This window comes from Dysidea avara, chromosome 10, assembly GCF_963678975.1.
Source record: "Dysidea avara chromosome 10, odDysAvar1.4, whole genome shotgun sequence".
NCBI lineage: Eukaryota > Metazoa > Porifera > Demospongiae > Dictyoceratida > Dysideidae > Dysidea > Dysidea avara.
In genome coordinates this window covers 13,381,130-13,393,045 of record NC_089281.1, presented here as the reverse complement: position 1 = coordinate 13,393,045, position 11,916 = coordinate 13,381,130, and the positions used below count along the sequence as shown (strand labels likewise).

Genomic DNA, 11,916 nt, shown 5'->3' with positions numbered 1-11,916 from the left:
TTGTGGCTTCACACTGGGTACTTAAAAATGAGCAATTCAGCTTAGGTCGTTATAAAGCTACAACTTAGCTAAGTCAGTTACTTGAGTCTCAAGTTTAGTTCAACCATGTTTGATTTTGCTAGTAAAGATACCATGGAGCAGACTTATGTTGACACGAAATGCGCTCTGCCCACCATGGGAGGTTTACCATCAGAGGAACAGGGTCCCAGCCCTGTACATGTAACGCCGCCTTACTTTGACTCTGATATCTCCTGTCAGGGACTGGAAAAGGACAGCCTTGAAGAGAATAGAAGCCCGAAGGATGGCAGTGAGAAAGGCGACGAGAAACCTGGCCACAAGAAGCCGCCGTTCTCTTACAATGCACTGATCGTAATGGCAATCAGACAGAGCCCAGAGAAGAAACTAACCCTTAGCGGGATTTATGAGTTCATCACAAAGAACTTTCCGTACTATCGCGAGAACAAGCACGGATGGCAAAATTCGATCAGACACAATCTTTCCTTGAACAAGTGCTTCGTGAAAGTTCCAAGGCCATACAACGAACCCGGCAAAGGAAACTACTGGACCTTGGACCCAATGTGCGATGATGTAGTAATCGGAGGTTCTACCGGCAAGTTGCGAAGAAGGCAGAGGCCAAGAACAGCTTTGCAAGCCCCACCTTACTCAACAATGTTGCCACAGTATGGTGGATTTCCTCCAAACCAGTTTGATCCCAGCAGACTATATGGCTCCCCATTCTCTACAGCTCCATTTGGTGGAGCTGCAACTATGCTACCAAACAGGCCACCTCTCCCATACTCAATTCCACAGTCTATCAGCAGCAATGGATTCAACCCCCCCTGTGTTACACTACCACCAAAGCCTCAGCTACGTCAGGACATGACCACCAGTCAATCTCAGGAGTTCTCAGTCAACCATTTGCTCAAGACCACTACCTCCGATGTGGATATGGTTGTTACTAAGGGAATGACCTCCCTTTCCAACAGCTGCTCACAGCCTTGCTCCAGCAGTGGTATAACCAGCAGTGTTCATAATGGCTTTTCATCCCATCCAATTCCAAGCCCATTGGTGCCCAACCCAATCACCAACTGCTTACCTGGATTCTCACCCAATCTGCTGTCACCATATGGCCAGAATCAACAGTTTTTCCTACCCCCACCAACACCCTTGTTATCATTGAGCAGTCCAACATTCTACACAAATTAAGCTGATAAATTGTTTACTATGAAAGATCATTTTACCACAGGCATTGCTTTTCTATAAACTGTCCTTGTGTTGTGTAACTAGTTGTGGTTTTGATATCATTTGGCATCCTGTCTCTTTTGGCAACTTATCAACTTTACATCATCAGAACATTTTTTTAAATTCATGTAAACAGTTTTTTGTATCAAAATCTTGTAACTTTTTCTACAATGCTGGTAATGCATACATACAACAAACAGAGAATCACTTCATCACAAGTGTCACAGTTATTCTTTTAAAAATGTTATATTTTATATATAGTATATTTTCACTAAATGTGTATTTTTGTAGACAGTTTGTTGCTGTACAATTGTTATGTGTGTAAACAAGTTATTTCAATAAAAGCCAGACAACAAGTCTATAATAATTATCGATAATTTTGTGACCAGAATAGTGCAAGTGGTCAATATATGTACAAAAATGAGATTTTTGAAAAAAATGTTGGGTTAAAATGTATAGCATAATATAGCAAATATGTAGCTACAAATTGGCTTGATTTGTTGATTCGCTGGATGTCACAGGCTGTTTTTCTTGAGTAGATGTGGGACTATTTCTTCCATAGCTCCATAGGCCTTGTGGAAGTGAATGGTGAAGATCTACAACAATAGCAAAAAAATAACTACAAATACATTTTAAAAATAGAAAATAAATCAACTACTTCACATATCTATGGCCTCTCTATGTTCCTCTCTATGCTCGGCTACCTAGCACTACTAAGGGGGGACATTTTAACTCAGGGAGATTCATCCAGAGTGAAAGTTGTGCAAAGGAAATTCAATTAGACATCATGCGATGACTTTACTGGCTGCCCATGTAACAGTGAACTACAATCAAAATCTTATTTAATATGACCATGTATGGAGAAATCATACTGTACCAAGAAGGTATCAATTTACGTGCCTTTTTTGTTTATCTTCTCCATTGCATCTCTCTTATATGTGTAAGTGTGTGCTCTAGGCCTTCCACCAGGCTCTGGAGTATTGAGAGTACTTGATGGAGAAATATGAGCATCACTTGACAGTGTCTTAGCCATCATCCTGGGAGAACGGCTTTGAGGGTGTATCACACTTGCAGAAGGTGGGGACACTCCTACTTGCGGGATCGGAGTACTAGAGGATGTACTTATATGACTTGTAGTATTCTCTCTAGTCGACACATGTGATGGGCTGGTTACCAGTTCCATTGGGTGCATACAATGCATAGCAAAGTCTTCAAAACATTGTTGCTGTTTTAATTTCTTTACAATCGACTTGATGAACTGTGCTCTGTCTTCGTACCTACAGCAAATCAAAAACATAACACCTCCAGGTAGTTCCACACTGACATGCGAACCTACATGTAGGCATTACACACCCCAAAAATTGTGATAAAGTGTGTAAACATGTTTACCATAAACAGCTCAAACCATTTCCCCTCTAGCACAATAGTCCACCCATTACGTATGTGGACAACATGCTAGCTGGTGGCACGATAGTAATAACATTCCCAGAATTAACTGTTTAGTAGTCTTGTGAAGTGGCGAAGTCAAAATACAAAATATGTCTCAATAACTGTGTACTGAGCACAATTATACCACCAAGGTGATACCAAGGATGGATAATATGTTACTAGCAGATGTAGTCTACCACGCAGCCACATTAATGTCTGGGAATCAGTTAGCACCAAGCACTGACCACATACATCATCTCTGTGAAACCTTAAAAATAGGACATGTACCATAAAGGAAAAACCCATCTAAGGTTTATGACTGAACTCTATATAGTATCAGTCAGGGAGAGAGCCACACTGGCTCCTATAGCTAATGGTCCTATCTGTTTAGGAATAATGGTTTTAACATTGCTAGGGGTTTGTTCATTGATTTAGTATTAATAAATGACATTTGGTTGAATTGTACCCAGGCTACACCCTATCAATTGCTGACAACTGTTACATAATTCATTTCCTCAGTCGAGTAATTGCCGATCAAACTTTCACATGCAACTGTTGAACAACTTGATGTCAATAGCCTGCTAATTCCACTACACTACTACTAGAGTGGTACAATATTTACAGAGCTCTTATAAATATTATGTACCCTGATAATGTCAAAGGGTTTTCTCGTCAAGTGGTCTAACACATTACACTACAAAGGTGTTCTACCTTCCTCGATATGCCATGTGGATATCTCTTGATTCTCTTTTTGATCTTATCGCGTTAATGGCTGTGGCTCGGACAAGGATTGGCAAACTGACATGGTCCACTATAGCTCCATCAAAGAGTGGACCAAATTGTGGCACCTAGATCAAACACAGTTTAATAGAATTCATTACACAATCAGTTTTTATAAGTTATTTCACTATCATAACCACCCTTAACTAACCACCAACAAAAGCCACTTCTCTGGAACAAATATAAACCAAACTTGTAAGGCTGTATACAGAATATGACTACAGAAAAAGACTAGAGCAGAGAATGGGAATCAAATAGGAACATCAACACAAGTACACAGAACAATCAAATATGGCAGGACTGAATGGCTTGATGAGATCTTGAGTGGAGACAGGGGACCTAGCTGTCAGTCTATCCACCACAAGGTGATAATAAGTTTAAGCTCAGAGCAATTAACAGCCACTTCAGCAGTAACTCATAAGTCATCCTTCACATCAATAGGAACAATGAATGATGTTCCAGCTACAGGCAGCCATTGTAGTGGGTATTGTGCACTGAATCCATTGTAAGAATAGAACAAAAAGTGTAAAATAATATAAGAGATCAGGAAGATCAGCTCACATCTTGTTTTTTAATGATGTGAATTCTGTAGAGATGGTTTGGTAATGGATAGATGACAATCAGGATGTCTCCAAATTGGGTTTTGAAAATGCTGCGACGATAATCTCTCCAGTGTGTACTCCAGACAATGTGAACTTCGTCATTGCCAATGTGTCGTATCTATGGCGGAACACAATTTAATAATGCACACATGCCAGAACATATTATACACAGTCTCTGGCAACCAAAAATAGTCTTCTAGACATGCCACAATTGGAAAATGAATTTAACAAATCTTGTTTCTTGGGAGACAAGCGATAATGTGAAATTAAGCAAGTCTGTGAATTTGCTGTGGTCTGCCTATGTAACGCTTTGCAACCATACAAGATTCTAATAGTCAGCATCATGAGCTACTGTTCACAAGATGGCTTCAACAGCACATTATTATGATAATGACCACAGCTTCACTTATATGGTCCCTACACTATTATAGATATACTTCTTGGGTAAGCTAACAGGGCAATCACCACTACGTTACACTATAGCAGGTTGCACTATAGCCACCTTGTGACTAAGATCATCTGTGACAGACATTCGTGTTGAGACGTGGAAGAACACTTCTTCTGAAGAAGTGGCAAAGTAGGGGGCTGTAGCCCCTGGTGATGACTTTGACTTGAACTCTAGTCCACCCATGTAGCCTTGATGAGTTGCAAGATCCACCTATAAAGTAGTACAATTAGTTGACAAAACATTACCTGGAATAATTCAATATCAAAGAAGCATGTGTGTGTACATAGTAGTTGGGAAATTGCATTAAGATAATGATTCAATGTTTATGTACATAATATACTATCAATACAACTTATATAGCATGCTAGGGAAAGGGTGTACACCAGTGATTAGAAATTACTAGCCTATCCCATCCCATAATGATCCGCTAATTCCCAACGATGGCTGTTACACGCCTCGGTACACACACAATGACACACAGAGAAGATAAGTATGCCTACCTCCCATCCCAAACCAGCTACAAAATCTTCAAAGTCTTGACTACCGCTGGTGTTCTTCAATATTGATTCACGATCTTCTTGCCCACATGCCACATACATCACAGCAACTTTGTATGTTTGTCGGCTATTAAAACAAAACACAAAACAACAATATTAAAAAATCATTACACAATTACTAAGAAAACTCCCTTAACATTTTCATGTATAAAACCACAATTGAGTTAACACAATAGAACTAGTTATCGACTAGAAGCCACAATTAGTGGTCACCATACATGGTAGAGTTTATGACCAGCCCATATTGTGGGGTTTCCAGTTAAGCAGTGTTTAATAACTACTCTATTGGCCTACCATTGAGTGTTCCGGGCATCCAAGTTTTTCAGCTCTCTAATTAGCTGATCTGTCTTCTCTAACAAGTTCATGTGAGATCTGAATGGATAATTGGATAGAAGAAAAGAAGTGAACAATGGGTACATGGTACTCACTAAACACATGGATACATCATACACAGTACACACATACTATATACACAGACTGCACACAATAGCTTAAAAAGACAAACATAAAATATACTAACACACACACACACACACACACACACACACACGCACACACACACACCGTTGCTCCCAAGAAAACATTCCAAAATGTGACATGATTAACTTGCAGTAATGATATGCAAAAGACGCAGTCACATGGTCAGGTCTTTCAGCCACATTAAAAGACATGCTAAAGAGATAAACGTACTCATTATTACACATAATCACTTTCATTGGTGGTCATTAATGAAGCTATTAATTGTCTGTTACTCAGTTACAGCATATCAGTTTTCTATGTTGTACTATACAAAAGTGCCCCAGTGCAAACACACACAGAACCTGACAAAGACACTCAAGTGCTATTGTATGTATACTACCAATTAGTTGTAGTGTGTGTGTACTGAAGTTCTATATGTTGGCATACACATTAGCATGGTAATTGTACACATTTGGAGGCCATCAATGGGAGGGCCTGCTGCATGCCTAGAGGTTGGGCCTGTCTAGACCAGGAAATTGGGCAATGAGTTCGGTCCAATTCAATGTGATGTGAATTCCTACAGTTACACATTCGTACCCTAGGCATGGTGTAATGCGTAGCTACTAATGGCTATAATGGGTACAATTGTAACTAAATATCAACTGTGTTTTCTTTAGAGACATTATATAAGGCATAAAATATTTAGCATGTAACTCGTAAAATATTTAGCATGTAACTTGTAAAATATTTAACATTTAATGTGTAAAGTATTTATCATGTTGGTGTATTTCCATATCCTTCTTATCACCAATGTGAATTAATATGTGGTCAAATTTCACTTGTAAAGTTTCGTCATTAACTGGAAAGCCATACAGCAAAAGTGGTCATACTCAGGTGTACTGTGTTGTGTCTTGTGGATAACTAATTGAGCCTGTATTAGGTAACTGGAGCAGCATAACCATGGCCTTGTTAGAGGATCATGTAGTACAGAAAACTTCCTGTATGATATAGTCTGGACAAGAACCATAAATTATCAGTTCAATGGCTTGACTGAAACCTGATAAGCCATTTTCACAAGACAAAGATTATTCATACACAGAGATAAATACAATTTAGAAAATTGTGGTCTGGATAATTTGAGGTGTAGGTCTGTAGAGCTTACGTGGGAAGGGATTTGGTTGTCTCATGTTGCTCTTTTTCTGTCACCATCTCTCTTTTCAGAAATTCTAAGATGTTCATCTCTCTGGTGACCAGTTCAGGGTCACTGCAAGGTGCAGGGCTATTCAGCCCCACCCCCGCATGAGATGTGCACTCTGGACTACTCTCTTCAATGTACTGCAACAACTGTACAAAGATGGTATACAACACATTGTAACATAAAACAACATACAGCGGAATCTGCATAATATGGGCACCTTGAGACCAAGCCAATAGTGTCCTGACTATCAAGATATCATGATTTTCCAGGTCAGCGTATGTACTAAGGGATACTTTGGGATTTAACTAAGTGTCTGTGTACTCAAGTGTCCATATTAACAGGATCCAGTGTAGTATATACAAAAGTTCAAGATGCTTTTTAGAAGTAGCCACAAAACCATTGCTTCCTTTACATAATAGAAACCCATACAACCGAGTCTCACAATTTACATACCAAATAATGTACCATTAATGCACCACTACTGCATCTGGTTAAATCACTACCATCACCAGGGATACATGTACAAGGATTGCTGGAACATTAAAGATTAAGTGCCTGTGACCATATGCTACCAGTGGGTGAAGACCATTACTATGGATAGCTAAGTGATTGGCATTCCATTTTAAGATGCAATATAAAACCAAAGATGTTGCATAAGACTACACATAGCAACTGTTAGAATGAAGAACTTCTCGCAGACAGAATACAGTAAATCACTAAGTACACACAATGTTAAGAATGGAGCAGGTTGTTTCAAGAATGTCATGAACACAAGTAATGGCTGCATCATACGGTTTTCAATGACCAGACACGTGTGTTTTGGCCCATACAAAGAAGGGCCGACAGTTCTAACCACATAACTTTATTACACTTAATATGAAACACATGCAAGTTATAATTTCATTATTACATGTCACACAATGAAACTATAACATGCTACGTGATGTAACATTTTACACATCTGGTCAGCCCTATGAGGATGCTCTGTCACTGAATCACACACCAGAATCATGACAACCACGCCAACAATTTAGTTGCTATATAATTAATAAAAGTGCTGACCAAAGCTGTGTTACGTGCCTGAACAAGAAGCCATTGAAGAAATGTTGTTTCTACATACAAGATAGGGCTTTGCGCTACCCAAATAATTTACTAACTTAGGAAACAGCAACCATGAACACCTGTCCAGCACCTTGAATTCCGAGACGCAGGGTGTTGCAAGATTAACTATCATATTGTGTGAAACTGTAGTGGAGAATTCATTTAAAATTATTAAATTATCAAGCAAAGCAAGAAAAGACAAAATATTCAGAGTTTTAGTTACTTCGATTTTTTTCTCGTTTATCAAGTTTGATAGAAGTATCTTTTAAAAACATACTGCATTATATTACAATAATATAATGATGGATGATGAAAGAAGGGGAAGCCTAATTATTTGCAGAAATTTAGTGATGACATACCATAAAAATCAAAGAAAAAATTTTTAGGTAGGGGGATTTGCTTTTCAGGGATTGCATGTACTTGTTTCCCAAAATCATAAAAATGGTAAAATTGCTACTCATGGGCATTAACAGCATCCCTACCTCATCTAGAATATCACTATCACGAGTGTTTTGATGGGTCTGCCATGTTGGAAGAGCTGGGGGTCTATTAACGTCCAACTCGGCAGGAGGAGGGATAGAGAAACTGTCTGTCTCATCCAGGGAAACACTGGCTGCAGACTCCAGTATAATAGAGCTATCTGTTCCCATAGTATTCAGTATGGGTTCACCTGAGGGAAGAACAATAACAATAATAGAATTAGCAACATCAACATTACGATTTCTGATATGAAAATTTAATTGTAGATTTTATGTAATTATTATATCATGGATTAATAGCTTAATTGATTAATTCTCAACTTGTGCCTTCAATTTCAGTATACACATCCAGACCAGTAATATGACTTCATTCCCAGACCATGGGAGGGAGGCCACATTTCTACCAGTATAGCGTTCAAATAAAAATATTTATAAACTTTCACCAAGTTCTTTTTTTTGACTCTAGGTTTAACCATGGATACAGAAATTATGGGATATTACCAATTTTCACACATTGAGCCATACCCTTTTTTGTACAACAAAATTCTTTTCAGCTACATGTGAACATGGTTTCAGTATTTTCAAATACATAGTTCAAATTGCTTATATATTCATACAATTGGTACAATATTGGGGAAACAGTAAGACTTTTATCCCATTGTCCACTGTAATTGATTTAATAATTTAACTAACACGAAGATTAAACTAACCATAACTAATTAATATGACTAATTGTCGTGTCTAATGCACTGTTGTTATGTGTTTTCCATGCAGTGAGCTGATGTAGCAAGTACGAAAAGAGCTTTCCAATAAATTTATTATTTGTTGTTAATTAATATGTACATGCAGTCAGTGTGGCTGCTTAATATAGCAACTAAATAGCAAATAATTTACCTCATCTATAAAAATAAACTAAATATTGGTTTACTAATAAGGCCATAACATATAGAAGCCAGTTAAACACAGACCAATAGATATAACCTTTTATATCCCATGCCATGGTGACTACTGCCTACACCCTTGGCTCTCCCTTACTGTTATTGTAATATTATCTATTGCACAATTGTGATCTCTTTTCTCCCTATTGCCTTTACTTACTGTCAGATTGAAGCCCATGTAGGATAGCTGAATCCCAAACATATTTTCCTGTAATGTCTCGCACAATGATGCGACACTCCAAGTGTCCAACCAGAGCTGAGCCAGGTAGACCGCTAGCCTGATGGTAAAAACAGCACAAAAGTAACAAGATTTCTTTATTAAGGTAAGTAATAGCATATGTTAACAGACTTCAATGAAGTTCTTTAATTGAAGGTACAATCAAGTGGATCTCCAAAGGCTTAGCAGCAGTTAGGATTAAGGACACACAGGTGGGGCCTGTACACAAAGGCTAAAGCTAACGTTGTGGAGCACATAATAGCCATGTGATTTGGCATCACGATCAGCATCAGCAGGTGATTAGCCAAGCTAACCAGCCATGCTATTGTACAAAAATGGCATCAGATTGAGAGCTAAAGCCACAGGCAGTGCAGCAAATAATTATCAGGATGGCTTTCCCACTTTAGAACAATTCCCCGTATACCGACAGTAGTATAAGTGGGAAAGATGAGCTTATTTCCCCCAGGACAAACCTTAGTTGGTATCTCCACACAGGATATAATGGTTGAGTCATTGTATATGAAGAACTAGAGAAATTAAAATATTATTAAATCACAGACATAGCTATCAGCAAACAAAAATTATCATACAATAAATAATTACACCAAAATTTCAACACGTATACTTGTGTTTAAATTTTAAGATGGCAAAACAATTTCTGAACTCAGCAGCTTTCCTGGTACAACCACCACTTCAAGCCATAAACCCAGGTACTAGTAGAGTCCCAATAGGTACCACATGACTACTGAGACATATAGAAGACTTGAGTGTGTGTGAGTGATCACCTCAGATGGATAGAAGTCCACAAGAAGGAAAAAAAAAACAAGTCATCATTTAAAATATTAAACTTTGTATGGATTCACACAGCATACACAAACAACTTGCTTACTATAACACCTGCAAAAATTCATATAAAAAAATAAATAAAAAGCTAACAAGTCAACCCATAACCTGGTTATTTCCTCAATGATTTGTACAAACTAAACCTCAAATGTAATGTTAGTAATGATGGCTTCCAAATGATTGTAATAAAAATAATACAAGCCATTTTGTATTATGTTGCTATGGGCCATGACACATTATCTTAATAGACTTTCTTAAGAATTTAGTATGGAAAGAAATAATTATTACAACACCTTTTTGGCTTGGGCTACGATTACATACTCAACATTGTTATGCCTTATAAAAAGAAAATACCAAATGCACAGTTCTCATTTGTTCCTACACTTAGCTGGTACAGGATAACTACCTTACCAAAATTACAAGTTAAATAAAGCCAAATATGTTATGGTGAATCAAATATTGGTAATTACATCAAGACATTGTCCAATCTAATTCTACTAACTACATTATACTCATCAAGTACACAAACATACAAATACACCAGGTTAGTTAGCTAGGGTTAGGTAGCTATACAAGTTGTCAGTTATGAAATACCAACTAATTAATCCAGGAATACTCCTGCACTAAAAGGTGCTTGGTCTGGAGAGCAGAGTGCAGACAGCATGTGGTGGCTTCCGTCCTTCCTCAAACCTTCCCTTGTCAGCAGGCTAAAATGGATGTCTTACGGATTAGGAGAAGTGGGGGAGAGTAAACTAATTGCCTTATGCCAAACATATTATGCTGTTCTGGTGAGCATACTTGATGACACAGTCACAGATCTAAACTGACAACAGGTGGGAGCCTAGCTAGACACCAGGCTGTTGATAACTGAACAATTATACCCAATAATTTGCAATAATTAATAAAAAGGCCTAAACAGGTCTATGGTGGTTTGAGCATCTAACTGGCCTTGAAACAAAACAAGCGCACTCTTCAAGGATAAAAACAAGTACACAAAGGATAAAATCCTTGATATTCATGTAGCATGGAGATGAGGCTAATCAGGTTGCATCTCTACGTCACAAGTTCAGTTCCCTTCAGAGAAATTATCATGCATAACCACATCAATATAGCACACTTGGCTGCTAATGGCAGGGAAGGGACAATCTACCTACACCTGGCCAATATTAAGTCATCCTTTATGAGGCCATCTCAAGTGTCACCATACCAGATACCCTACTACTGACCAGCAATCAATTTTTTGCATAATTATTTATTATATAGCACTAAGCCTTGGACTAAACAATACTTGAGAAGTACAAGGTACACCAGAATTGTACACAGATTGTAGAGTATTTCTGTAGCACCACTTAGTTGCTTAGTAGTTAAACTTCTTATGTATAAGTGATGATGTTAGTGCATGCTTCTTTGTTTGTGTCCCCACGTACCTGCACTCGTGGTGACATAAAGATTTCAGTAGACAAGTCCTCAAGGTATTGCAGACTCGGTGAGTCGTGGTACTCCGCAACCGTTGACCCTATTTGTGCCGCACCACAGTGAAATGGAAAATGTCCTAGCAAGCTTAACAAGTGGCTCAGTACCTACACAAAGGAAATATCAGTTCCATTACAAATAGAATAGACTT

General features: G+C 38.2%; 2 protein-coding genes across 2 annotated transcripts in view; one reads left to right on the top strand and one right to left on the bottom strand.

Annotated features, from left to right (window-relative positions):
• The first annotated feature begins 33 nt into the window (after window positions 1–33).
• LOC136269213 (forkhead box protein fkh-2-like) lies at window positions 34–1,609 on the top strand. The gene has a single exon (XM_066064716.1). The coding sequence runs from the start codon at window positions 106–108 to the stop codon at window positions 1,204–1,206; it is 1,101 nt and encodes a 366-aa protein (XP_065920788.1). The 5' UTR covers window positions 34–105; the 3' UTR covers window positions 1,207–1,609.
• LOC136269187 (ral GTPase-activating protein subunit alpha-1-like) overlaps window positions 1,447–11,916 on the bottom strand; it is a 35,261-nt gene continuing 24,791 nt past the window's right edge. Inside the window, exons 25-37 of the mRNA XM_066064682.1 lie at window positions 11,720–11,872; window positions 9,923–9,976; window positions 9,393–9,510; window positions 8,298–8,485; window positions 6,679–6,860; window positions 5,622–5,729; window positions 5,352–5,429; window positions 5,001–5,124; window positions 4,555–4,710; window positions 4,012–4,170; window positions 3,382–3,518; window positions 2,143–2,519; window positions 1,447–1,838 (exon numbers count right to left, since the gene is read on the bottom strand). Of these exons, the coding sequence (XP_065920754.1) occupies window positions 1,723–1,838; window positions 2,143–2,519; window positions 3,382–3,518; window positions 4,012–4,170; window positions 4,555–4,710; window positions 5,001–5,124; window positions 5,352–5,429; window positions 5,622–5,729; window positions 6,679–6,860; window positions 8,298–8,485; window positions 9,393–9,510; window positions 9,923–9,976; window positions 11,720–11,872 (1,950 nt within the window). The 3' untranslated portion in view covers window positions 1,447–1,722. The remainder of the gene's footprint in view (window positions 1,839–2,142; window positions 2,520–3,381; window positions 3,519–4,011; window positions 4,171–4,554; window positions 4,711–5,000; window positions 5,125–5,351; window positions 5,430–5,621; window positions 5,730–6,678; window positions 6,861–8,297; window positions 8,486–9,392; window positions 9,511–9,922; window positions 9,977–11,719; window positions 11,873–11,916) is intronic.

What these genes read in the sequence shown, in the direction of transcription:
- LOC136269213 (XM_066064716.1), top strand. Translation starts at nt 106, where the DNA reads ATGTTTGATTTTGCTAGTAAAGATACCATGGAGCAGACTTATGTTGAC.